Genomic DNA, 23619 nt, shown 5'->3' on the forward strand with positions numbered 1-23619 from the left:
CCTTGCCTTCTTAATATTGTCATAATGTTTATTAAAATAATTTATGTGAGGCTGCTATAGCCATTTTCCCACTTCAACCTTACATTTAAGAGTTACATATTTATGTATTTATTTTAAAAGATTTAATTTATTTATTTTTAGAGAGAGTGGTAAGGGAGGGAGGAAGAGAGGGAAACATTGATCGGTTGCCTCTCGCATGTCCCTAATGGAGTACCTGGCCCGTAACCCAGACATGTGCCCTACTGGGAATCAAACCAGCAACCTTTTGACACCCAACACACTGGGCCACACCAGTCAGGGCTATAGATTTTTTTTTTTTAAGCCCAACAGTGATCTTTGGATAAATAATTCTTTCACTTCATATTTGAAGGGCAATTTTTTTCATTTCTTTTTCCAGAGTAGTCACTTGTTCCTGGATGAGGAACACAGCAGTGACAGTAATGGGAGTGGCCTTACAGTGTGGGATAGTCACACCAAATCATAGGAAGGGCAACCAACTGTGGGGGCCGTCAGAAATCCTGAAGGATGGACCAGGAATAGGGAATGCTGCTTCACTGAAGTCTTGTTACAGAATCCATGTGATGTGCTCATTCAGTATTGCAAGTGTCAGCCCCATCCCTAGTAAATAGCTTCTGGCTGGGAAGTGGAGTAAGTTTCTATAAGAAAAATGACAGACTGCTGTGTTATGATACGGAGCCACAGGTTAAGACCACACCACCAAATCTGGGTTTGGGGATCTCCTTCAGAGGGACTAGACATGTTTGTTTAGTGTTTTATCCAGAGAAAAGACATATCCTAGGACAGGAAATGGGGAGCTACTGTAAGGTAGGCCTTAGACTGGCAAAAGGAGTTTTTCCCTAGACTTTGATTTCTAGAGTGTTAACTTAGGGGCATTCCCAGATAGAGAACTATCTTTGTCTCATGAGGATAGGGGAAGAGACCTATAAGAAGCAGCCAGGACCTGTGGTCTCAGAACAGCCATATTATGAATTAAATTTTTTTTTTTTTGGTGTGTTTTTATTTGCCATCCTCTTTAAAGTCTTAAGCTTAAGGGCAGTGAAAGGAGTTAGTGTCCCTGTTTAGGTTAGAGGGCAACAGTGAAGGTCAAAGTGCTAAAGCAGTGATAATTGTTAAGAGCTTCCCAAGGAGAATATCAGGAGATACCAGACTTTGGGCCAGCCTCCACATGTGAATCTGCCCACCAGGGAGGATTGGTTGGCTAGTGTAGTTAAAGTCATGGCCTTTGAGTGTGTGTAGCCCTCGAGTTCAAGTCTGCTCTGCTACTAATTTACTATGTGAGCTTTACGAAGTTACTGGACTTTCTGAGCTATAGTTTCCTTATCTGCAAAACAAGGGTTGATTGTGTGTACATCATTGGGTTTTGTTTTCAAATGCAAGATTAAATGGAAGTAGTCATATCGAGAAAGTTAGCACAGCTTGGGACAAAACATGCACTGGAAATGTTATACTAGGTTTTCTTTACAGTGGTCTTCATCGGCTCTGAAGACTAAAATCTTCTTTTCTGCATCAGTGACTCAACTTTCTAGTGGGAAGCGCCCTTAGTTAACATCAAAATTTCACATTCTCTTACTAGAATTTGTACTTTTAAGTGTTTGAGAAAACAATAAAAGATGAATGACAAATGAATTCAGTGAATCTGTATTTTGGTATTCTCTAAATTAGGGATCAGCAAACTTTGGCCTGATTTCGTAAATAAAGTTTTATTTGAACACTGCCACAAAATGTATTTACATCTGGCTGCTTTGACACTGCCCCTCCAGAGACAGTATGAGCCACAGAGCTGAAAGTATAGTCAAACCTCGGTTCTTAAACACTTGGTTCTTGACCAAGTTGTTAATGGAAAAAATGTCTACATTGTTTAAGAAAACTTTGGGTCTCCATTCTCTACTTGACAGCCTGTTCATGCTCATACCTATATGAACAATCATGCGCTCTCTAGCAACAAAAGATTTGGTTTTTGAACAATTGCTTCTTGAACAGTTTTCTGGAACAAATTAAGTTGGAGAACTGAGGTTCCACTGTGTGTGCTTCTCTGGCCATTTACAGAAAAGCCTGAGCCCCTGCACTGTAGCATTGACATGTGTTTGAAAAAGCCCACAAGTCAAACCATGCATCGTGGACATGCCCTAATTTATCATTCCTAGGGGAGGCACACCTCAGGTTGAAGTGTGGTGAAAAAAATCTCTGCTTACAAATGAAAACTGACTGATTGCCAAAGTGAGTTACAAAAAAAACTAATGCACTTTTTTAGAGCAATGATTCTCAAGGACCTGGAAGACAAGGAGCATACTATGGGGGCGGGGGGTAGGATGACTCTTTTATCCTTGGCATATTTAATTTTTAAATTCTATATACAAAAATAGGTTATGAGAATTTTATGTTAATCAGAACATTGCATGGGTTTAAAGGTAAATTTTTTTTTAAGAGCAGTGATTTCTCTGCTGCTGTGGTGATTTGAAAACGGCTCAGAGAGGGCTTTCATCTATAGCTACAGTTACACTGGATGTTGAATAAGGTTGATACCTTCAGGAGCAAAGGAACAAGTTTGCTGAGGGAAAGAGTTCCAGCCAACCACCCCAAACCACACTTTCAAATAAATAATTAGCACTTCATTGGAGGGAGGGTATGGTAACTCTAAAATTTCAATTCCTTAAGTCTTCATGGGTCCCTTGTTTTTACTGATTTTTGTTCATAGTGTGCCAGGTTATCTGAGCTGGACAGTATATGAAAAGTTATTTGTAGATATAAACAGGACAAGGATGAGGGAGGCATCTAACTGCAAGGAAGCATTTCTTGTTTCCTGTGTCTGGGAGTATTCCTCAACCTCCTTAATTCAGATGGAAGGCTGGAGGTTCCCTGGATCATCCAGATGGCACACATCCAGGTATTGAGTCCATGTGACTATGGTTTGCTTTTGTTTCACCATGTCTTGAAAGTGTAGTACTTTTGAAATCCCAGCTAAAGGTGTCTGTGGTTGGATTTCCCACTTTTGGCTGCCCTTAGGTTTTGATTTTTGCCCCCTTCAGTCTGAAGCTTCTGAAAGCGCAGCGCAGATTTCTTACCAGATTGTTAAATGCCCTAAAGGAAAGAGCAGCTTTGACTTCTAGGTTCTCTGGGTTCTCACTACATTTTAGCTCAGTAATTTCTCAATACCTACTTAGCTTTTTTATGCTTGTAAGGAAATTATATTTCAACTGCTTTGTAGCATTAAGTTGATCAAAATTTCCTGATGCTCAATTTCTGGACATGGAGTTTTCTATGTCCTTCGCTTATTGGAGCTTTGGTTGGTGAAGGCTGTTAACCTAGTTTGTTACCCAACATGCCTTTGTGTTAATGGGAGGGAAGCTGGGAAAGACGTGTTAATGTAGACTTGGAGTGATTTTCAGTCATTCAGCAAGCATCACTGGTGTCTTCTGAATTCTTTATTTGTGGAGGTCAAGTATCTTGAGTTTTAAAAGCCTGACAGGTTTTGTAAGTAACCTTTGTCTATGTTTCATATCCTCCGTACCTGTTATGGAATCAACATAAATATTTAGTTCAGGTTGGATTTTGACCCCTGAGAAGCAAGCTCAGTTTAGTCAAGTATTGGGTTGGCCAAAAAGTCCATATGTTTTTTTCCATAAAATAAAAGACACGTTTTTCATTTTCACTAGTTAACTTTATTGATTTGGATATTTTGAGTATGTCGGCTCTCTCCCACGTGGTATAATGTTGATCTCAATGTCTCAATTTGATCGCTATCAACTTCAGCTGGTCTACCCAACCATGAGGCATCGCCCAGTGAGAAATCCCCAGCACGATACTTCACAAACCACTATTGACATGCTCAATCAGTCACAGCACCTTATCCACACATAGCACAAACCTTTTTTTGTGTTTCAACTGTGTTTCACCTTTCTTGAAATAGGAAAGCATAATATGCTGAAAATGTTCCTTATTTTCTTCCATCTTCAGTATTAGAATGGCTACACAAAAATTCACCAACTTTGATAAGTTTTAAAGGTTTTATTTATTTTTAGAGAGAGGGGAAGAGAGAAAGAGAAACATCAATGTGTGGTTGCCTCGTGTTGCCCGCACTGGGGACCTGGCCTACAACCCAAAGGTGTGCCCTGACTGGGAATTGAACCAGTGACACTTGGGTTCGCAGGCTGGCACTCAATCCACCAAGCCACACCAACCAGGGCAAGATGAGGGTTTTTTGTTTGTTTGTTTGTTTGTTTTTAATGCATGCTGATATGACAGCTGTCAAAATACAGTTTAACCAAATCGTTTCAAATGAAGTTAAAGACAACTAAGCACTATTACAGCCATCTTACAGAAAAAAAAAATTGAACTTTTTGGCCAATCCAATATATAAGCAGACAACATAAGAGTTGCTAGATGTTGCATGAGTGGTATAGGTAGTGGACTAAGGGAAAGAGATGGTTCTAAGTAGGCTTCACTTAGGGAGGTAGAGTTCAAGGAAGGTTTCAAACAATGAATAGGGCTCAGGCAAAAGCAGGAATTGGAATTTGAAGTGAGCAAAGGCTAGGTGATGGGAAATCATGGTGTGCAGGGACATCTTTTTTAGCCAGAGAAGAAAACTCATGTAGATCCTAGGAAGAGAGCTTAAAGTTAGGTAATAAGGGGTAGATAATGAAGGGCATTGACTACTATGAGTTTGGTCCTTATTCTGTGGGACTCTGAAAAGTCTGGGGGAAACTAATTCGGGGGTAATTACAGAACAGAAGAGCAAATAAACTGGAGACAGGTTGACCAGTTAGCCTCTTTGTCCAGTCAGAGATTATCAAAGCCTATACATGGCTTGGGAAGGATGATTAAATATGGCTCTGGTTTTGCCTGTCTTAAGAAGACCATGGCGCTTGAAGAATCTATTCTTACCTTTCCTCTTCCCATAGGCACACTTTCAGAGATCCTTTTTCTTTTGGCTTGTTTTTGCCCCTCAATCCAGCTTAATTCTACAGCTGCTCATGCTATAGATTCTCTTAAATCCACTTATTCTATTTTTCTTTTCTTTTTTTAAAGATTTTATTTCTTCAATGAGAGAGAGAGAGAGAGAGGGAGAGAGAGAGAGAGAGAGAGTGAGAAACATCAAGTGATTGCCTCTAGTATGCACCCTGCAACCCAGGCATGTGCCCCAACCAGGAATCAAATTGATGACTCTGTCCCACAGGACGACAACCAACCAAGCCAAACGGGCCAAGGCAAATCCACTTATTCTTAAAGGCTGGTTAGCTCCTCTATGAATTATTTAAAATTTTTCCTTTCCAGCCCTGGCTGGTGTAGCTCAGTGGATTGAGTGCTGGCCTACGAATCAAAGGGTCACAAGTTCAATACCCAGTCAGGGTACTTGCTGGCCAGGTCCCCAGTAGAGAGTGTGTGAGAGGCAGCCAACCACACAATGATGTTTCTTTCCCTCTCTTTCTCCCTTCCCCTTTTCATAAAATAAATAAAATTTTTTAAAAAATAAAATTTTCCCTCTCCAACTGTCCGCAGGACTAACTCAGCCAATCATTTTTTATGGTACTCTTATTGTTCTTGTGCCTGGAATTAAATCTTTTCACTTAACAAATGCCTACGTAAGTGGTAGTTGTCTTTCTGCCCCCTAAATGTTTATTGCTCACCTACTATTTCCCAGATACTGTTCTAGGCTCTAGGACTATGTCACTGAGCTTGTCAGATAAGGTCCCTACTCTCGTGGCACTTATATTCTTGTGAAGCAACACAGGCATAGTGGTAAAAAAGTTAATGTATCATGTAAGTGTTTGAAGAAAACTGAATGGTAATGATAGAGTGTATAGTGGTACCTGGGTACTTATTGGCTTCAGAACTCATCAAACCTGGTACTCGTCTTATTTTGACAAGAAAAAAATGTGTCAGCACCTGGCGCTTGCTCGCCACTTGTCGGAATGAATGAGTACCAAGGTACCACTGTAACTAGATGCCTAATTGGATTGTAAGGAAGACCTTTCTGAGGAAGTGTGCTACCTACAGAATACTTTGTTTTAGCACCTCATTTTACACCTCTCTAAAGCTATCTGATGCATTTATGTGTCTTTATGATAAACTCTCCCACTATATTGAACTCTTAGTAGCACCTTGATAATAATCTCGCTCTCTGTTCTTGGTTCCTAAGTGAATTATGTGGCTGTTCCTCTTCTTTTCTGGTCATCAGTGCACTACCTGCAACTCTTTTCTTTAACTGTCAGATCAAGTAATTTTCAGCCTTCTGTAGGTTGTCCCTCTGCAGTCAGGGTAAGAAAGACACAGTTCTTACCCCAGAGAAGCTTCATGGCCCATGTCAGAAATGCGATGAAACTTGCTTTGGTTAAGTGTTCCGTGCATCCGGAGAGAAAGCAGGGCATTTCCTAAGGAAGGCTATTCAGCTCGCTGGCAGGTTCCCACCAGGTAGTTTAATCGCCCCAATTGGTATTTAGGAAAGCTCACTCACTAATAAAGCTATATTTGTCTATAAAACTAGGCTCCAGTATGTTAATTTATCATGAGAAATATGCCAGGTGCAATAGGCTGCCCCATTGATCTTAACAGTGTGTTTTCTTCATGTAATCATACTACGTGGGAAGCCTAATTAAACTCAAGAGGCAGCACCACGGATCAGAATAAGGGGACTCAATTCTAGGGATGGAGCGCTTACCAACATCTAGTTACCTCCACAGCCATGCCCCGGACACAGCCTTTCTCTTCTGCTTGCTTCAGTGGTTCCTGGTCTTGCAGCATCTTCAACTTGATATTTTCTCCACCCCCAAATGGCACTTTTTTTTTTCCCTTGGTTTAAAAGGTCACTTTGGTTTCCATTACAGCCCAGGCCTTGGGACGCATTACTTTCTCTTTCAGATTACTTTGCTTATTGGCTTTGTTACCTGTTTTACAGCTCCCTGCTTGGGGGCTGAGGGTGGGGGAAGATTCCAAACACTGTCTTCCCCAAGTCGGGTGGGATCCAAAGCCAGCTACCCAGTTTATTCAAATACGTGTGGCAGTGGTATGAGACAGGCCTCGCGTTCCCAATGTGCTAAAATTTAGCAGCTAAATTGTAGATGGGCTATCTGTAGAGGAGTAGCGTTAGTGCTTTTCTCGGGTTATAACCGAGTAAGAGGTGTATAAACATGAGGAAAGCCTGCAGGTAAAGGACAGAAGTCCTGTGAGTGGAGACTTAACAGCGACTTAATGTCCGGCCTGCGTTCACGCAGCAGTTGAAGCTGGTTTTCAGAGGTGTGGGAATGGGCACCTTCCATTAAGTCACCGGGCCATCTTTTGTGCCTTGAAGATGGGAACAAGGCTGTGCTCCGGAAGAACAGATCGCCGTGGTGAACGCCTAGTCCAGTTCCACCCGGTCTGCGAGCCTCGGTTTCCCGAACACAAAATGGAAGAGGCGACAGTTCAGGCTTGCCTCTCTGCGCATAAAATCCTTTAATTTTGTTGAAAAATCACACTTTCACGAAGCAATGGATCCACAAAGCAAGGCAATGAAAAGGTCAATGCTGGGGAGGTGGTTATGAGCAGAAGGGAAAGACTTGGAGCCGCTGACATTGAGAGTTACATCACTTGTGACGTAAGCACAACATGCGCAATCTTAGTGGCCCAGTGGTCACTGTAGCAAGAGCGCAGGCTCAGTTCTGAGGTGGGGTTTCTGGGCATTGTAGTTTTCCAGTACTTGGGGGGTGGGTAGAGGAAGACTGGTCCCCGCCATCTTTCACGCGGTGCTGACACGCTGTATGCAAGGTCCCGGGGGAGCGGGTGGTGTTATGAACAATTAACAATATAGTAGAAGCTTACAGGACTGCCGGGACCTCAAGAAAGGCCTAGTAAATGCCTGAGGAATTCAGGAACCCTCTAGAAAATGGTGCGATATACAATCTGAACGGATTAGGCATTCGCCTGGGAGACGGGGGAGGTGGCTGTGAGCGGTGGGATCATTAAAAGCAGAAGAACCTGTCCCTGCAGTTTGGAAGCTTGGGAGCCCTTCTGGATGGCTGAGAACACAAGGAGGTTGAGTAGGGGCTGGTAAGCCATGGTATCTTAGGACTTAGAAATGGGGACAGACCGGACCTTGCAGGGTCTTGAATGCCAAAGTCAAGCTTTGGGCCTTTTTCTTGAATACACTGACGCCTCAAACATAGTCCCTGCAGTATGAATGACAACCTTCTTTGTGTTGTCTCGTTTACTGCACCCTTCTGTTTTATCATTTGCCGTAGCACTGACTGTTCATCCCCAGAGCTCAACAGGACTGTGGCATGTGGTAAAAGCTCAGAAGTGTTTTTTGAATGATCAGATACGAGTTTTAGAAAAACAACCCAAACAGTAAGCGTAAGAAGGGAGCAAGGCTAGATGTAAAGAGACTTCATAGTTCAAAGTAAACGGCTTCCCCCACCTTGAATTCTCCCTCCACCCAAGAGTTAAAATTAAGCAGCACAAAGGCCATTTCCAATGTGGGTTTCATTTGACCAGCCCTTTTTAAAAAATTAGTTGTTTCACATTTTAAAAGTGGGAGGTTTCATGTTTAAACAATAACAACAGATGTCTGCCTTCTCTTGAAAAATAGGAGGATTTGGCAATTTGAGGCCCTGATTCTCTCAACAGTAATAGGATGGAGCTGAGTAGTCGCTGCTGCCTTTAGACAGGACAGATATAGGCCCCTCCAGTTTGTCTCACTCCCCACCACTCCTCCCATCAGTCACGTTGAGGCCAAGTACCAGCTGCCATTTATCATGGTGCTCTCCTTTTCATTTCCTTAGAGTGAACTCTGTTTGGCCTTGGAGGCATCTGAATTGGCCATCTGAATACAATGAAATTAGTATTTGAGGAAGATCAGTCAGTGAAAAAGACTGAAGAGAGGAGCTGAGAGGCAGAAATGAAGAATTGGAAACCTGTGGAAGGAATATTTGAGAGAACTGGGGCAGTAATGAAATAGTGGGTGAAAGATAAGGAAAAGGCAAATTACAACTTCAGAGTTTCCTGCCTGAGTGGCCAGGAAGGGGATATCTCCAACACAAACCAAAAAACGGGAGAAGTGCAAAAGGGTGGTAGCGCCATACCTAGCTATCTCTAGTGTTCTGTGGGAAAGGGCCATGAGTTCATTAAATAAGCCCCAGTATTCTGCTGGACATGCATTTAGGTGCTCAGGAAACTCCAGTTGATTTGAAACTCATCTGATTGGGGGAAGGAAGGGAGACTTGTAATGCTTCAATAAAACCAGTAAATTGTGGAACCTTAGGAATTCTCTCCAGAGTGCGTGACCCTGGGGCTTAGGGGTATTTAACTCCTTTTGGGGAAAAGATCAATGCCAAAGTCCTGAAGTAAACCAGGAATCTGGCATGCAAAAATAGAAATAAGGTTGAAGCGGCATCATTCCTGGGGAAAGGATTAAGAAATCAAAGAGACTGGATGGATGGTAGGACTTTTCCTGGAATACACTGAAACAAGCTCTTGGTTGGAGCATCAGGCAGGGGATTTCGGAAGTGAGGCTGGGAAAGTTGGAAGGCTGGACTGTCTTAAACGTTTTTGAAAGTAGGTCACTTAAAAGAAAAATAAAATTTCAGCCGATTCCCCAAATATTTACAAGTTATTTTTATGTACCACTGCAGTGATGTTTACACCCTTTATAAACATTTGCACAGACACACAAACAGAAATTTTTTAAAAGATTAAACGGAAGTATTCTCGTATTTCCTTCCCACGCCCCCAATGTATCCTATCACACACACCCTGTGGCACCCACACATACACACCACTTCGGAGGCCCTGCTATAGTTAAAGGGAGCCACTAGAAGCTCTCCAAGACAGAGGACGGCAGTCTTCGTCAACTTTCCCGAATCCGCAAACTTTAGAAACTGGGACAAAGAACTGCGGTTGCTTTAGGAAGCTTTTCACGTTCCAGGAACAGCCTAAGAGTTTTAACACATAATTTATTTAATCCCCAAAGCAACCCTACGCTGTAGGTACTGTTATTTTCTTTTAAGGTAATATTTTAATCTTAATTTGAGGAAACGGGGGTTAAGTGAGGTTAAGAAACTCTCCAAGGTCACAGCGAAACGACGGAGCCAGAATTTGAACCCATCTAACGTGAGTCCACAGTCCTTTAGCTTAACCACCCTACTGGAGTGGCAGGGGAGCCACTCTTTTTTTCTTTCGTGTGGCCTTGGTCAAGTCCTTCACGAATCAAAGCTGTTGTGGGAGTGCTTGACAGAGTGCCGGCACGCAGCAGGAACTCACTACCCGCTGGGCCGTCTCCAATGCGACTTTCTACTACGGGAAAGTCAGCTTACCCACGGTCAGTATCTCCAGAGGGCAAAGAACACAGCCGCGCAGGCGCAGATCAACAGGTTTGGTTCCTACGGTTTCCGGGCGAGACGGCGGAAGAAGGGTCTGCTCCCGGCGTCGCGCTGCAAGCGTCGCGCTGTTGTTGTCCTTTGCGGCAGGTCTCCGCGTCTCCTGCAGATCGTCCACTACTCGCGGCCAGCAAACGGACAAGGGCACCGCGGCAGGACGGTAGGTCCTGTGTGTGTCTGCGGTGTGTTGGGGGAGGCGGGGGCGCGCAATTTAAGCCGAAAGAACTTATTCCGAGGTTTTTTAAAACAAATTTCACCTTGGCTTGCTGGGTGTCCGCTCTCTCTGTCCCGAACCCTGGGCGCGTTTTTGGCCTTCCCAAATCCTTTCACCCACACAGCCAACGTCAGCGAAGCCTGTAGACTGCACCTTTCTTGGTTCTTACAAACTGAGATTTTTGTAGACTGTTGCTTTGCCCTTCGAATCCTTAACCTGAAACCCACGCTCCTTTTCTCGGCTTTCAAGGCCCTGTGTGATTGCGGCTCTGCCCACCACTTCGGCTCATTTCATTCTTCCCGATATGCACTCTACGTGCCAGCCACGTCTGGGTCCTCAGTGACCCCCAAACATTTCCAGTAACTGGTGCTGTGCCCTACTGAAATACTCTGCCCACTGGCCTTCCCTTGGCAAACTCAGCCTATCCTAAGAGGCATTTTCAAGTCTTCTGAGCAGAACTGGGGCTTCCTCCTCTGAGCTCTTAAACCCTGTTGTGTTTTTTCCTTTGGGTTCCAAATTCTCTGTGTGTTTGTATTCTGGTACTTAGGTTGCAGCTGCTTGCCCCCCCCACCCCCCACCCCATTCCAGTGCCTGGAATGTTATTATTCAGTAAATGACTTAAAGAATTGGTATGAAATTTAAAAATTAAGTTCACCTGTGTATCTACCAGTCGTACGTAACCGTTGCCTTGTGTGTGTGTTGTCTTTCAGTCCTGTTTCATTATTGTAGTACTTTTATTTATTTGACATTAAAATGCACGTCCCATGTATATTATCCCCTTTCCCCTGAATATCTACCATATTCTAAGTAGGTACTAGATTTAATTATTTGTTTCAGTTGTTTAAAATTAATCTTTTTAAAAATAAATTATTACTGAATCCCTATATGGTCTCTCACCACATTCATTGTTCAGTACGGGAGACAGTTGAGTAAATGGTCCATTACGGTGGTGGTGGCATGCACAGTGCTCCTGCGGGAAGTTCAGAATGATGTGCTCTCCTAAAGGAGGAATCGCCAGTGTCAGGATGGCTTCTCAGCGGAGGTGTTATCTAAGTTGATAAGGATAGAAATATGTAAAGAAATCTCCCTGTGCTTATGCTTTTTTGTTCTTTTCAGTTATTCAGACCTGTCTCAAAAAATTGGGATTAAGTCAAAACATAAACACTCTTTGACTTTTGATAAAAATGATTTTATCAGTATAGAAAGGATTTTTGTATACATTGTTTTTTAGTTCTAGTTCTCTTTTCTGTGGGTTTTGTGAAAGCACGGCAATTGTTCATCTACTGTAAACTGGGAGAATCTAATGAAAATGTTTGGTGAGAAGAAATTGGGAGAATAGTGTAAAATGGCTTTCTAGAGGGCTATTTATCATAATCTCATTTTCCTTAGAAATTTCTTATTTGTACTTTTATGACATTATATATTTTTTATCTTCTGTTTCAGTCATGCCTTTCTTGGATATACAGAAAAGGTTGGGCATTGACCTAGACCGCTGGATGACAATCCAGAGTGCTGAGCAGCCGCACAGGATTCCGTCTCGGTGCCATGCTTTTGAAAAAGAATGGATAGAATGTGCACATGGAATTGGCACTATCCGTGCAGAGAAAGAGTGCAAGCTAGAATATGAAGATTTTGTAGAATGTATGCTTCGGCAGAAAACGGTGAGGAGGTGATGGAGGTGGGAGCTGAGTTACGTCCTCATTTCTTTGAGGCTGTTTTTCAGTGTTTTATATTGGTCATTGAGCAGTGACTTGCTCAATGTGAATTGGCAAGGCTTTTGTGGTGAAACACCTCTATTTAGGTACCATGTTGAGGAAGTTAAATGCCTTCAGATCTGAGGAGGACCTGTTGTTCCTCCATGTTCTTCCTCATTTTCCTCACAGATTTCTCTTAGTCCTCTACCTTGCTATAGCCATCAGATTAGAAATTACATGTGTGTCTTTTTCTTTTTTTGTAGTAGATTATAAAGCAAAGAATATCAGCCCATCTTGAATGTTTGTCTGTGAAAATCTTTGGGTAAAAATCATTGGGGAAGCCCTGGCTGGTGTAGCTCAGTGGATTGACTCAGGCTGCGCACCAAAGTGTCACAGGTTCAATTCCCAGTCAGGGTACATGCCTGGGTTGTGGGCCATGACCCCCAGCAGCCGCACATTGATGTTTCTCTCTCTTTCTCTTTCTCCCCGCCTTCCCTCTCTAAAAATAAATAAATAAAATCTTTAAAAAAAATCCTTGGGGAAGATGTTAAAACCCTGTAAGTCTATTACTTTGAACCAGATAAAACAGCCTCTGATTCCTTGCTACTCTGGGGCAGGTGCAGGTGTTAATGAGATTGCTTTAGATGAGCCTAACCAGAAATGCAGGGGCTAGAAAGGGTGTTAGCACATGGTGTCTCTTTCCTGAAGAGTTGAGCAAGTTACCTGACACATAAGGTAATCTTTTCCTCAGGGAAGAAATCTTGGGATGTCGGCTGTTGTTTTGCCTATTTCTGTGCTCCAGATGTAACAATTTCTTGGAGTCCAGGGAGACAGTTTAGATTTTCAGTTAAATTTATTACAAAGTTATGTGTATCAAAATTTAATTTTTTTCAAGATTTTATTTATTTTTAGAGAGAGGGGAAGGGAAGGAGAAAGGGAGAGAAACATCGGTGTGAGAGAGAAACACTGATCAGTTGCCTCTTGTAAGTGTCCCAACCTGGGATCGAACCCAAAACCCAGGCATTTGGCCTTACCAGGAATGGAACCAGTGACTTTGTGGGATGACACCCAGCCAGCTGAGCCACACCAGTCAGGGCCTGTATCAAAATTTAAAATTTCTTTTAATATCTACTGTTAGCATTTGGTTGAAGTGAAGCCAAACTTGGAAGAAATGAGAGTGTATAAAGTCATAATTTTGGATTAATCTGTGCAGGAATATCAATCATTAAGTGAGTAATAGCATAGTGTAGTGTATATTATAGGACAGTGAGTAGGCTGTGTTTGGCCACCTACCAGCTAGTTAGTTCACAACATGACTTAATATCTCTTTTTGTGGGCCCATTATTCTGTGCTGATTAAAACTTGGCTCTTCTAGCCCTAGCTGGTGTGACTCAGTGGATGGAGCCCCAGCCTGTGAACCAAAGGGTTGCAAGTTCAATTCCCAGTCAGGGCACATGCCAGGGTTGCTGGCCAGGTCCCCAGTAGGGGGCGTGTGAGAGGCAACCACGCATTGGTGTTTCTCTCTTTCTCTCTCCCTTCCCCTCTGTTTAAAAATAAATAAAGTCTTTAAAAAAAACAACTTTTGCTCATAATAAAAAATTTACACCAAGAAGAAGCAGTGTGGTGAGGTGGAAAGAACATTGGATTGAGAGTTAGAAGAGCTGGATTTTGAGATGTGGTTCTGTCACCACTAATTTCGTGAGTTCAGGCAAGTCACTTCTTTGTCTTGATTTCCTTATCTGGAAATACTAAAGAGTTGGTCCAAGGTCACTTCCTCATCCCTCTAATTTATGAATAGATATATTGCTGTTTTAGAGGTCACCCTAAATGACTAGATACTGCCCCCTAGGCAAAGAATCTAGTGATTCAGGGAATTAGAATCAAGCATTAAGTGTCCAGTTCATACTGTATTTATTTCTCACAACAATCCTGTAAGCTGCTTCACTGTTACTTCCCCTCCAATCCAATTAAAAACTTGAGCCAAGGAAAAATTGAGGCCATTCCCTAAGGTCATTAGCCAGTATGTGATATAAATGGGATTGGAATCTGGCACCGCTGGCTCCATTGCCTGTGCTTGTATCCACCGCACTAAGTGGTGATTGCCCCTAGTTGAGAGGAAGATTTAATCTGTGGTGGTGTGATAGCGCAGCCATGACTAGTCCTCTGTTGGGAAGCTCGCAGAGTAATGTTAAGAATGCAGTCTTATAAAAACGGTTATTGTTTATGTCAGGATTTAGGATACCTAGAGTTCTACTGAAGTTATATCCTAATTCTTTAAAGTTGATGGGGTGTTTAATGGAATATACTAATTCTTTTCTTTTTATTTAATATTTTATTTATTTATTTTTAGAGGGAAAAGAAGAGAGAGAATGAGAGAGAGAGAAACATCAATGTGTGGTTGCCTCTTGCACACCCCCACCGAGGGCCTGGCGTACAACCCAGGCATGTGCCCTGACTGGGAATCGAACCAGTGACCCCTTAGTTTGCAGGCCAGCACTCAATCCACTGAGCCACACCAGCCAGGGTTGAATATACTAATTTTTTATGCTTTTGTGAAAACTCAGTCAATTGCTAAAAAAAAATCTTTATTGGATCCTCTATTTTATGAAGAACTATTCTAGGCACGGAATATAATAGTAAGCAAAACAGCAAAAAGTCCTTGTCCTAATGGAGTTTATTAGCCGGGTCGGGGGCAGGGAGCAGAGATTTAACAAACAAATTAAAAAAAAATAGTGTGTCAGATGTTGGTAAGTGCAGTGGGGAAAATAAACAGGAAAAAGATAGAAAGCACTGAGCGTAGGAGCCAAGTGGATTTTTCTCTTTTTAAAAATTTTTTTTTAATTACCTTTTAGGCCCCTTATGGTCCCCTTCCCCCATTTTTTGTTAAATAGGGTGGTCAGAGAGGAGTTGAGCAGCAGAAGCCCTCTGCGCAGAGACTTAGAGAAAGTGAGCGAAGTAGATACGAGGGCAGAACGTGCCTCACAGGGGAAACTGACGTGTGCAGAGGTCCCGGAGCTGGGTCAGAGAGAGCGAGGGGCTGGGTGTTAAGACATAAAGTCAGAGAGGCAAGGCCTCTTATGAGGCCTCCTAAGTCATTATAAGGAAGAATTCAGTTTTTTTCTCTCAGAAAGATGGGAAGCCATTGAGTTTTGAGCAGACGAATGATGCAATTGTGATTAATGAGTGTATTTTCTTGCCACAGAATCCATGTGAATTATGGCACTCACACAGTCTTATACAGCATGACTTCATTTGCTGGGAATGTCCTGTCTGAGAAAAGGCAGAACTCAGGGCTCAACAGGGACTAGTAGCTGACTGGATGTCAGGTCTTAATTTCTGTGTGGTAAAAAGAGGCCTTGCATTGGCTACTTCTGCTTGTTCGTACCCAGCCCACAGTCACCAGCAGCAGTGCCACCTTCATGCAGAGAGGTCAGGAATATGTAAGCTATGGTATAATCTCAGCCTTTACTATTTTAAAAGATTTTAGTCCTGGCTGGTGTGGCTCAGTGGGTTGAGTGCGGCCTACAAACCAAAGGTCCCTGGATCAATTCCCACTCAGGGCACATGCCTGGGTTGTGGGCCAGGTCCCCAGTTGGGGGCATGGGAGAGGCAACCGATTGATGTATCTCTTGCACATCGATGTTTCTTTCTCTCCCCCTTCCCCTCTCTCTGAAAACAAATAAGTAAATAAATATAAGATTTTAGTATGCATGAGTACTAAAGGTTTTGACCTGTGTGTTTTTGTTAATTGTTTTTGTAAATATCTGAATTCCTATATGTAATAGGACCATTTTAGTTACTAGTTTTCAAGGAGATATTTCTGTATATACCAGAGGTTTATTTGTTAAAAGCTTGGGAAGTGCTTTCAAGTTAGTTTTTTAAAGACGAGTTTCATCTCAAAGGCCTTCTAGGATGAAAAGCTTCTGTAGTTTAAAAATGAAACCAATTTTGCTTCATTTTCTCCAGCGTTCACTTTCTGGTGCATATCTCCCCCAAGTTTAAATACTTTTTTCCTTTGACAGATGAAACGACTAAGTACCATCATGAAGCAGCGGGACAAGCTAATAAAGGAAGGGAAGTACACGCCTCCACCCCACCACTCGGGCAAGGAGGACCCGAGGCCCTAAGCAGAGCAGCTGCTGGTGCTGGAGGCTGAGTTCCATGTTTGTTCTTCTCTGCTGGGAAGTTTATATACTGATAACCTCTTTGTGACAGTGTCTAAAAATAAAAGATTGCTCCATCCTATTTGTTCTGTTTTCTCTTGGATCATACTTTCCTGTAATGAGACTGTAACCTACATTTTAAGTTTGGAAAAAATGCTTCTACCTATGCCTTAAAAACTAGCATCTAGGGAATAATAATGAGCATTTAATGAATGTTCAATGTGTATGAGGTACTTCAAAGGTGGTGACTCATTTAAGACGTTGCAGTGTTCTTTAGTACCTCAATTCTGGTTTATTTTCCATAGAGCATAGACTTGGGCTGAGAAGGAGAGGCAGCAAAACTGGTTGTGTGTTTATCGCAAGGCCTGTGAAGTCTGTGACTTTAAGGCTAAACAGATAACAGTTTTGTAGAAGTAGTGCCGTTGCTTCAGCTTGCTGTCTTACATCAGTGGTGTATATATATAATACTTCTTTTTTAAAAAATATTTTATTTATTTATTAGAGAGGGGAGAGGAGGGAGAAAGAAAAGGAGAGAAATACTGATTGCAAGAGAAACATTGATCATCCATCAGTTGCCTCTCCCACACCCCCAACTAGGGACCTGGCCCCAGGCATGTGCCCTGACTGGGAATCCAACTGGCGATCTCAGTTTGCAGGCCAGAGCTCAACCCACTGAGCCACATAGGCCAGGGCTAGAAACATACTTTTGAAAGAAAAATCCCGATATATTAATAGAAGGGAAGGTATGAATGTTATAAAGTTAATATGTGTTGGGAATATATTATAAATGGAATCTCAGATATCCTGTAGCATTTTTTCCCAACTTTATTTTATGATGGTAAAATTTACATAACAAAATTTACCACCTTAGCCATATTTAAGTGTCCAGTTCCCTGGCATTAAACACATTGATGTTGTGCAGCCATACCCACCACGCATCTCCAGAACTCCCCCAGCTTGGAAAACTGAAGCAGTACCCATTAAACAGTCACTTCCCTGGCAACCACTATTCCACTTTCTGTCTCTGATTTGGACAACTCTAAGCACCATACCTTGTATCAGTGGATCGTACAGTGTTTCTCTTTTTGTGAGTGGCTTATTTCACTTAGCATAATGTCCTCAAGTTTCTGGAACACATCAAGGCTGAACAGTATCTATGTACCACATCTTGCTTATCCATTCATCTGTTGATGGGCACTTGGGTTGCTTCCATGTTTTAGCTATTGTGAATGCTGCTGCATGAGTATGGGTGTACAGACATCTCCTCGAGACACCACTTGTACTTCTTTTGAGTATATGCCCGGAAGTGGGTTTGCCTGATAAAAAGGTAATTGTGATTCTAACTTTTTTGAGGAACTGCTCTACTGTTTGCACTGTGGCTATACCATTTTACATTCCCACCAATAGTGCAAAACTCTCCCAATTTCCTCATCAACTAATTGTGTGGGTTCTTTTTTTAGTAGTAGCCATCTAAAGGAAGTGAGATGTGTCTCATTATAGTTTTGACTTGCATATCTCTAATGATCAGTGATGTTGCATCTTTCCATCTGTTATTGGCCATTTGTGTAGTTTGGATAAATGTCTATTCAAGTTTTTCGCCCATTTTTAAAAAAGATGTTATTTATTTATTTTTTAGACAGAAGGGAAGGGAGGGAGGGAGAAGAAGAGAAACTGATCAGTTGCCTCTTGCATGCCCCCAACCAGGGGCCTGGCCTGCAGACCAGGCATGTGCTCTGACAGGGAATTGAACTGGTGACCTTTCAGTTTGTGGGAACTGCACCAGTCAGGGCTCTGTGCCCATTTTTGAATCAAGTTTAGTTGTTGAGTTTTAGGAATTCTCTGTATATTTGGAATACTGATTCCTTATCAGATAGAGTCATGTTTTGGTTAACAATGATGTATAGGACAGTGGTCCCTCCCATGAGATTATAATGGAGCTGAAAAATTATTGCCTAGTGACGTTGTAGCCATTGTAACTCATGTTACTCTTGTGTTTGTGGTTATGCTGGTGTAAACAAACTTTGTTTCCAGTCATATAAAAGTATAGCACATACAATTATGTACAGTACACAGTACTTGATAAGGAAGGACTATGCTATTTATGTACTTAACTATACTTTTTACCATTATTTTAGAGTGTACTTTTTCTACTTCTAAAAATAGCTTGTGCCCTGGCTGGTGTGGCTCAGGTGGTTAGAACATTGTCCCATAACTGAATGGCTGTGGGTTTGATCCCCAGTCCAGGCACAAACTTGGTCTGGGCGGGTATGGGAAGAAACCAGTCAGTGTTTCTCTCCCTTTCCCTCTAAAATTGGTGAAGAAAGTATCCTTGGATGAGGATAAAAATAGTGTGCTGTAAAACTCTGCACCATGTTACGTTGGCAGCATCCTCATCTCGTTTGCTGTATCTCAATCACATCATTTTCTCTTATGCTTGACTTAATCCCATGTTTTATAGATTTAGTGTAGCCTAAGTGGACAGTATTTATAAAGTCTACAGTAGTGCACAGTAATGTGAATGTGAAATTCATTCACCACTCACTCACTGACTCACTCAGAGCAACTTCCAGTCCTGTAAGCTCCACTCGTGGTAAGTGCCCTGATAGGTCTATCATTATTTATCTTTTATAACATATTTTTAGTGTACATGTGTTTAGATATGTGTAAATACACAAACACCATTGTGTTACAGTTGCCTACAGCATTCAGTACAGTAACATGGTGTACAGGTGTGTAGCCTGGGAGCAACAGTCTGCACCACACAGCCAAGGTGTGTAGTAGGCTGTACCACCTAGGTTTGTATAAGCGCCCTCTGTGATGTTCAAACGATGACAAAATCACCCAGTGACCCATTTCTCAGAGCTTACCCTGTTGTTGAGTGGTGCATGATGTATATGGTTTGTAAGTATTTTCCCCAATCTGTGGATTGCCTTTTTACTCTGTTGATAGTGTCTTTTGATGCATAAAATTTTTAAATTTTTTATGAAATCCAATTTGTCTATTTTTTTTTACGTTTATTTAATTTTAGAGAGGGGAAGGGAAGGAGAAAGAGAGGGAGAGAAACATCAATGTGTGGTTGACTCTCATGTGCCCCCAACTGGGGACCTGGCCCGCAACCCTGGCATGTGCCCTGACTGGGAATCAAACCAGTGACCCTTTGGTTTGCAGGCTGGTGTTCAATCCACTGAGCTACACCAGCCAGGGTAGCTTGGTTTGTCTACTTTTTGTTGTTGCCTTTGATGTCATATTCAGGAAATCATTGCCAAATCCAATGTTGCGAAGCTTTTGCCCTGTTTTCCAAGTTTTATAGTTTTTGGTCATGGATCCATTTTGAGATGATTTTTAAAAATATAGTGTTAATGAAGGATACAACTTCATTCATTTGCATGTGGATATCCAGACTTTGAAGCACCATTTGTTGAAAAGTCTTTTCCTCATTAAATAGTCTTAGCATCTTTGTCAAAAATCATTTGGCCATATATGTGAAAATTTATTTCTGCATTTTATTGTGTTGGCCCATTGTCTGTCTGTCTTTATCCCAATACCATACTGTTTTGATTACCATAGCTTTGTAGTAAGTTTTAAAATCAGGACGTGTGAGTCCTCCATCTTTGTTCCTTTCAGGATTATATTGGCTACTTATGGTCCCTTGAGTTTCTATATGAATGGCTCTTCTGTTTCTGCAAAAAAAGTGGGATTTGGATAGGGATTGAATCAAATCTGTAGATTGCTTTGGGTCATATTGGTATCTTTATAATAAGTCTATTGTATAGATTTATTATGAACATGGGATAGCTTTCATTTATGTTTTCAATTTCAGCAGTGTTCTGTAGTTTTCATTGTACAAGTCTTTCACCTACTTGGTTGGAATAATTCCTACTCTTTTTTTGGAGGGACAGGAGAAATGTTTTAAATGGAATTGTTTTTGTAATTTCCTTATCAGACTTTACTGTTAGTCTTACCGCATTTTGAATCATAAATGTCAACTGTAGGGCTTGAATATAAGGTTCGCCTCAAAATGAAAAGTACAAAATTGGAAATAGGGGATTTGGCATTTGAGCAGGGTCCTGCTTATTTTTTATTATAGAGCAAATTTTCAGCCAAGTAGCATTTTCTTAAAGGAATCACTAATCAATCATACTGGGAAGCCAGCTGGAGTCCTAACAGCAGGATCCTGTGCTGTGGCCTTGTGTTAGGCTGTTTTTACTGTGCTCTGTGTTCACAAACACTTCTGAATAGCTTAGTCCCAATGGCTTTGAGTGCATACATATTTTTGGAAAATCAGGGGTCAATCATAAAGGCCTGTGAGGAAAGCAGAATATTAATCAAGGCTTAAAACAAGTTCATGCCCTTTTATTCAAAGGTATCTTTTATTTCTGAGCTCTGGGTTGTAGCATGAAGGGAAAACAAATCCCCCCATCAGATTGTGTTTACATGTCGGGAACTGCCCTGTCTGGTATCAGAAGCTGTTACCCTCACCATGGCTAAGGCTGAGGGAGTGACCAAGGAGACAAAAGCTTATCTCCCTGGCTTAGGAGCACTGCTTCTGCTCCTTTTACTTCATCCATAACTGGCCCCCAATGCTTGGTTGGTTAGCCAATGATGGGTAAGATTCCCCAAGGGGGGAACAACTTAAGACAGGTATGATCACGTGGGAGGTCCCCAAGGAAGGACTTTGGGGACTACAGCAAAAGGGGGTGATGGACCCCTGCCCCTTGGTTTTGACAAAACCTGAGTCTCATTGTCTGCGAGAAAATCTCCTAATCTCTTGGCTGCCTTACTTCCCTTGCTCCACCTAAGCCTAAAACAATGACAGAGGGTGGTACAGCCCTGTGCTGGAAAGGGTGGGTTCCCTGGGCAATCAGGCCTAAGAAAGAATATGTAAAATCCTGTGAAACCTGCTTTGTTTAGAATGCTCTCAATGAAATGATAAGGGTCCAAGCAAGAAGTAAGTTTGTTCCTGAAAGTTTTACAACTCTTTAGCTATCTGACCCTGACTCAAAATAGGCCCTCAGAGTTCTTTGTTATCTATTGTTTGATCCTTACTGCCTGGCAATGATTAATGAACTTTACCTGAATTCCTGTGTAAACGAACCCAGTAAAAGCCTGCTTGGGTGGGAGAATGGGATGTTCTCCACTAGAGAGGGTGGCCGTTTCGTCCCTATTTCTCCACAGGACTCCGTTGTCCATGTGTATGTTTTTCTCGTGTTTCGACGAGCCATCTGCAGTGTTCCACGGTCACTGCCAGTTGGTGGCCGTGACATTTACCTAAAGGTAAAAAACTGAGTGATGGAGAGCACTTAATTGTGTTTGTTGGGATGCATTGATTTGATGTCTTTACAGGATATCAAATCCTCCACTCACATCAGATATCCACTAACAGCTTGGGACAAAGCAGTGCTGCCTATTGTCTTGTATATGTGGCCAACTTTGTGCCTTAAGTGTGGACTTGTGTGCGAGTGTGTGTGTTTCAAAAGTAGGACAGCAATGGTATAAGCTAGTGAAAGCAAGTAGCCATCTCCAAGACTCCTCCTGCTCTTTAAGTAGTTTGAGTAAGAACAAGCAGAGTTAGGACTTTTTGACCAACTAAATGGTATAGAATAGAACTGAGGTTGGGGACAGTAGTTTCTTTTTTTTTTTTTAAGATTTTTATTTATTTATTTTTTTTAGGGAGGGAAGGGAGGGAGATAGAGAGAGAGAGAAACATCAATGTGCAGTTGCTGGGGGTTATGGCCTGCAACCCAGGAATGTACCCTGGCTGGGAATCGAACTTGGGACACTTTGGTTCCCAGCCCACGCTCAATCCACTGAGCTACGCCAGCCAGGGGACAGTAGTTTCTTTATAATTGATGATTAAACACTCGGAGAGTCCAAGTTACTTCTTCAAAACAGCGTCACCTATTGCACTCACCCCTTCCACCCCTGCACTCTGGTAAATGGGACTCATAACCCCTCTGGCTTGTGCTTGTTAACCCTGACTGCAGCGACTCAGTACACGAGGGAGAGCACTGAATGCTTTGGCAAGTACGTTTAAATTTTTCATTTAATTTTTTGCATAGGTAATTTATGTAGTTCAAAGGTACAAAGGCTATATAATGAAAAATCATTCAGCTCCCCTCCCTAGAGGCAACCAGTGTTTTGAGTATCCTACAGATAATCTGCTTACACAGACACACACACATTTTTTTTGCCCTTTTTAAAACAAACGACAGCAAATTGTGTAGATAATTCCTGTACTTTCTTCTCTTATTGTATTTTCAAGAATGTTTCAAATCAGGCACATGATCCATTTGTGGCCAATGAATGAGACTTGGTTTAGACCTTGCAAGAGAGGAGGGATGTTTCCTCTACATCTAATGCTGGGGAGGTTCACGTTTATAGATGCTAAAGACATTTTTTATTCATTCATTCATTCATTCATTCATTCATTTGCCAAGTATTTGGTAAGCACCCACTTTACTACAAGAAGAGAAATGTAAAGATAATAGACGAAGAGGAGCAGCCAAGTTGAGAGAGAGAGAGAGAAACAGCTTTGCGGTACTGTGAGCTTCTCCATCAAGACCTTCAGGAGACCAGCTCTAGCCTTGGACTTCCAAGTTGTATGAGCCAAAAAATTCCCTTTTTTGTCTAAGCCAGTGTTGGTTGGGTTTTCATCACTTGCGATGAAAAGAGGCCCAACTGAATAGCAGGCACATAAAAATTCCCTCATTTTACACTGTAAGGAGACCAAGGCTTAGAAGTGTGAAGTAACCAACCTGGTGTCAAATGTCTGTAAGTGCTAGAATTAGGGTCTCAATCCAGGCCTAGACTTTCACTTCCAACTCCATAGAAGGCCTTTGGAGACCTTTGCTAATGTGATAACGTGAAATTCACAGGAGAAACCTGGACCAAAAATTTCATAATTTTCCATGGAGCTAACCAAAAGTGGAGTTCAGGGAAGCTCTGAACTCCAGAAAGAATTTATAGGTAACAGAACTGGTCAGCTTCCAATCCAGGGGGGGTGGGCTCCTGATGTGGGCTGGGTGGAGGCCTGCCCCAGTGCAGCGATAAATGGAACTCAGCTGAATCTAAGACAGCAGTGCGGAATGGGGGGCAGTTTGGAATCTGGACAGCAAACAAAAACAAATCACCTGGTTCAACAATTCTGCCCTCATCCCCACCGCCTCCCCCCAAATTTTACT

General features: G+C 42.1%; 1 protein-coding gene and 1 long non-coding RNA gene across 2 annotated transcripts; both read left to right on the forward strand.

Annotated features, from left to right (window-relative positions):
• The first annotated feature begins 10380 nt into the window (after positions 1–10380).
• NDUFS5 (NADH:ubiquinone oxidoreductase subunit S5) lies at positions 10381–16520 on the forward strand. Its single transcript, XM_028512858.2, has 3 exons — positions 10381–10527; positions 12025–12242; positions 16298–16520. Exons 2-3 carry the CDS (start codon positions 12027–12029, stop codon positions 16400–16402), a joined length of 321 nt encoding a protein of 106 aa, XP_028368659.1. The 5' UTR covers positions 10381–10527; positions 12025–12026; the 3' UTR covers positions 16403–16520.
• Positions 16521–21707: 5187 nt separating this feature from the next.
• On the forward strand, positions 21708–22957 carry LOC118500575. The gene is made up of 2 exons (XR_004903149.1): positions 21708–22059; positions 22264–22957. It is a non-coding gene; the product is annotated as an uncharacterized LOC118500575 (long non-coding RNA).
• The last annotated feature ends 662 nt before the right edge of the window (positions 22958–23619 follow it).

The sequence above is a fragment of the Phyllostomus discolor genome, chromosome 5 (assembly GCF_004126475.2).
Source record: "Phyllostomus discolor isolate MPI-MPIP mPhyDis1 chromosome 5, mPhyDis1.pri.v3, whole genome shotgun sequence".
Lineage (NCBI taxonomy): Eukaryota > Metazoa > Chordata > Mammalia > Chiroptera > Phyllostomidae > Phyllostomus > Phyllostomus discolor.

What these genes read in the sequence shown, in the direction of transcription:
- NDUFS5 (XM_028512858.2), top strand. Translation starts at nt 12,027, where the DNA reads ATGCCTTTCTTGGATATACAGAAAAGGTTGGGCATTGACCTAGACCGC. An exon ending in GTATGCTTCGGCAGAAAACG is followed by an intron (nt 12,243 to 16,297) that starts GTGAGGAGGTGA and finishes TTCCTTTGACAG; the next exon opens with ATGAAACGACTAAGTACCAT.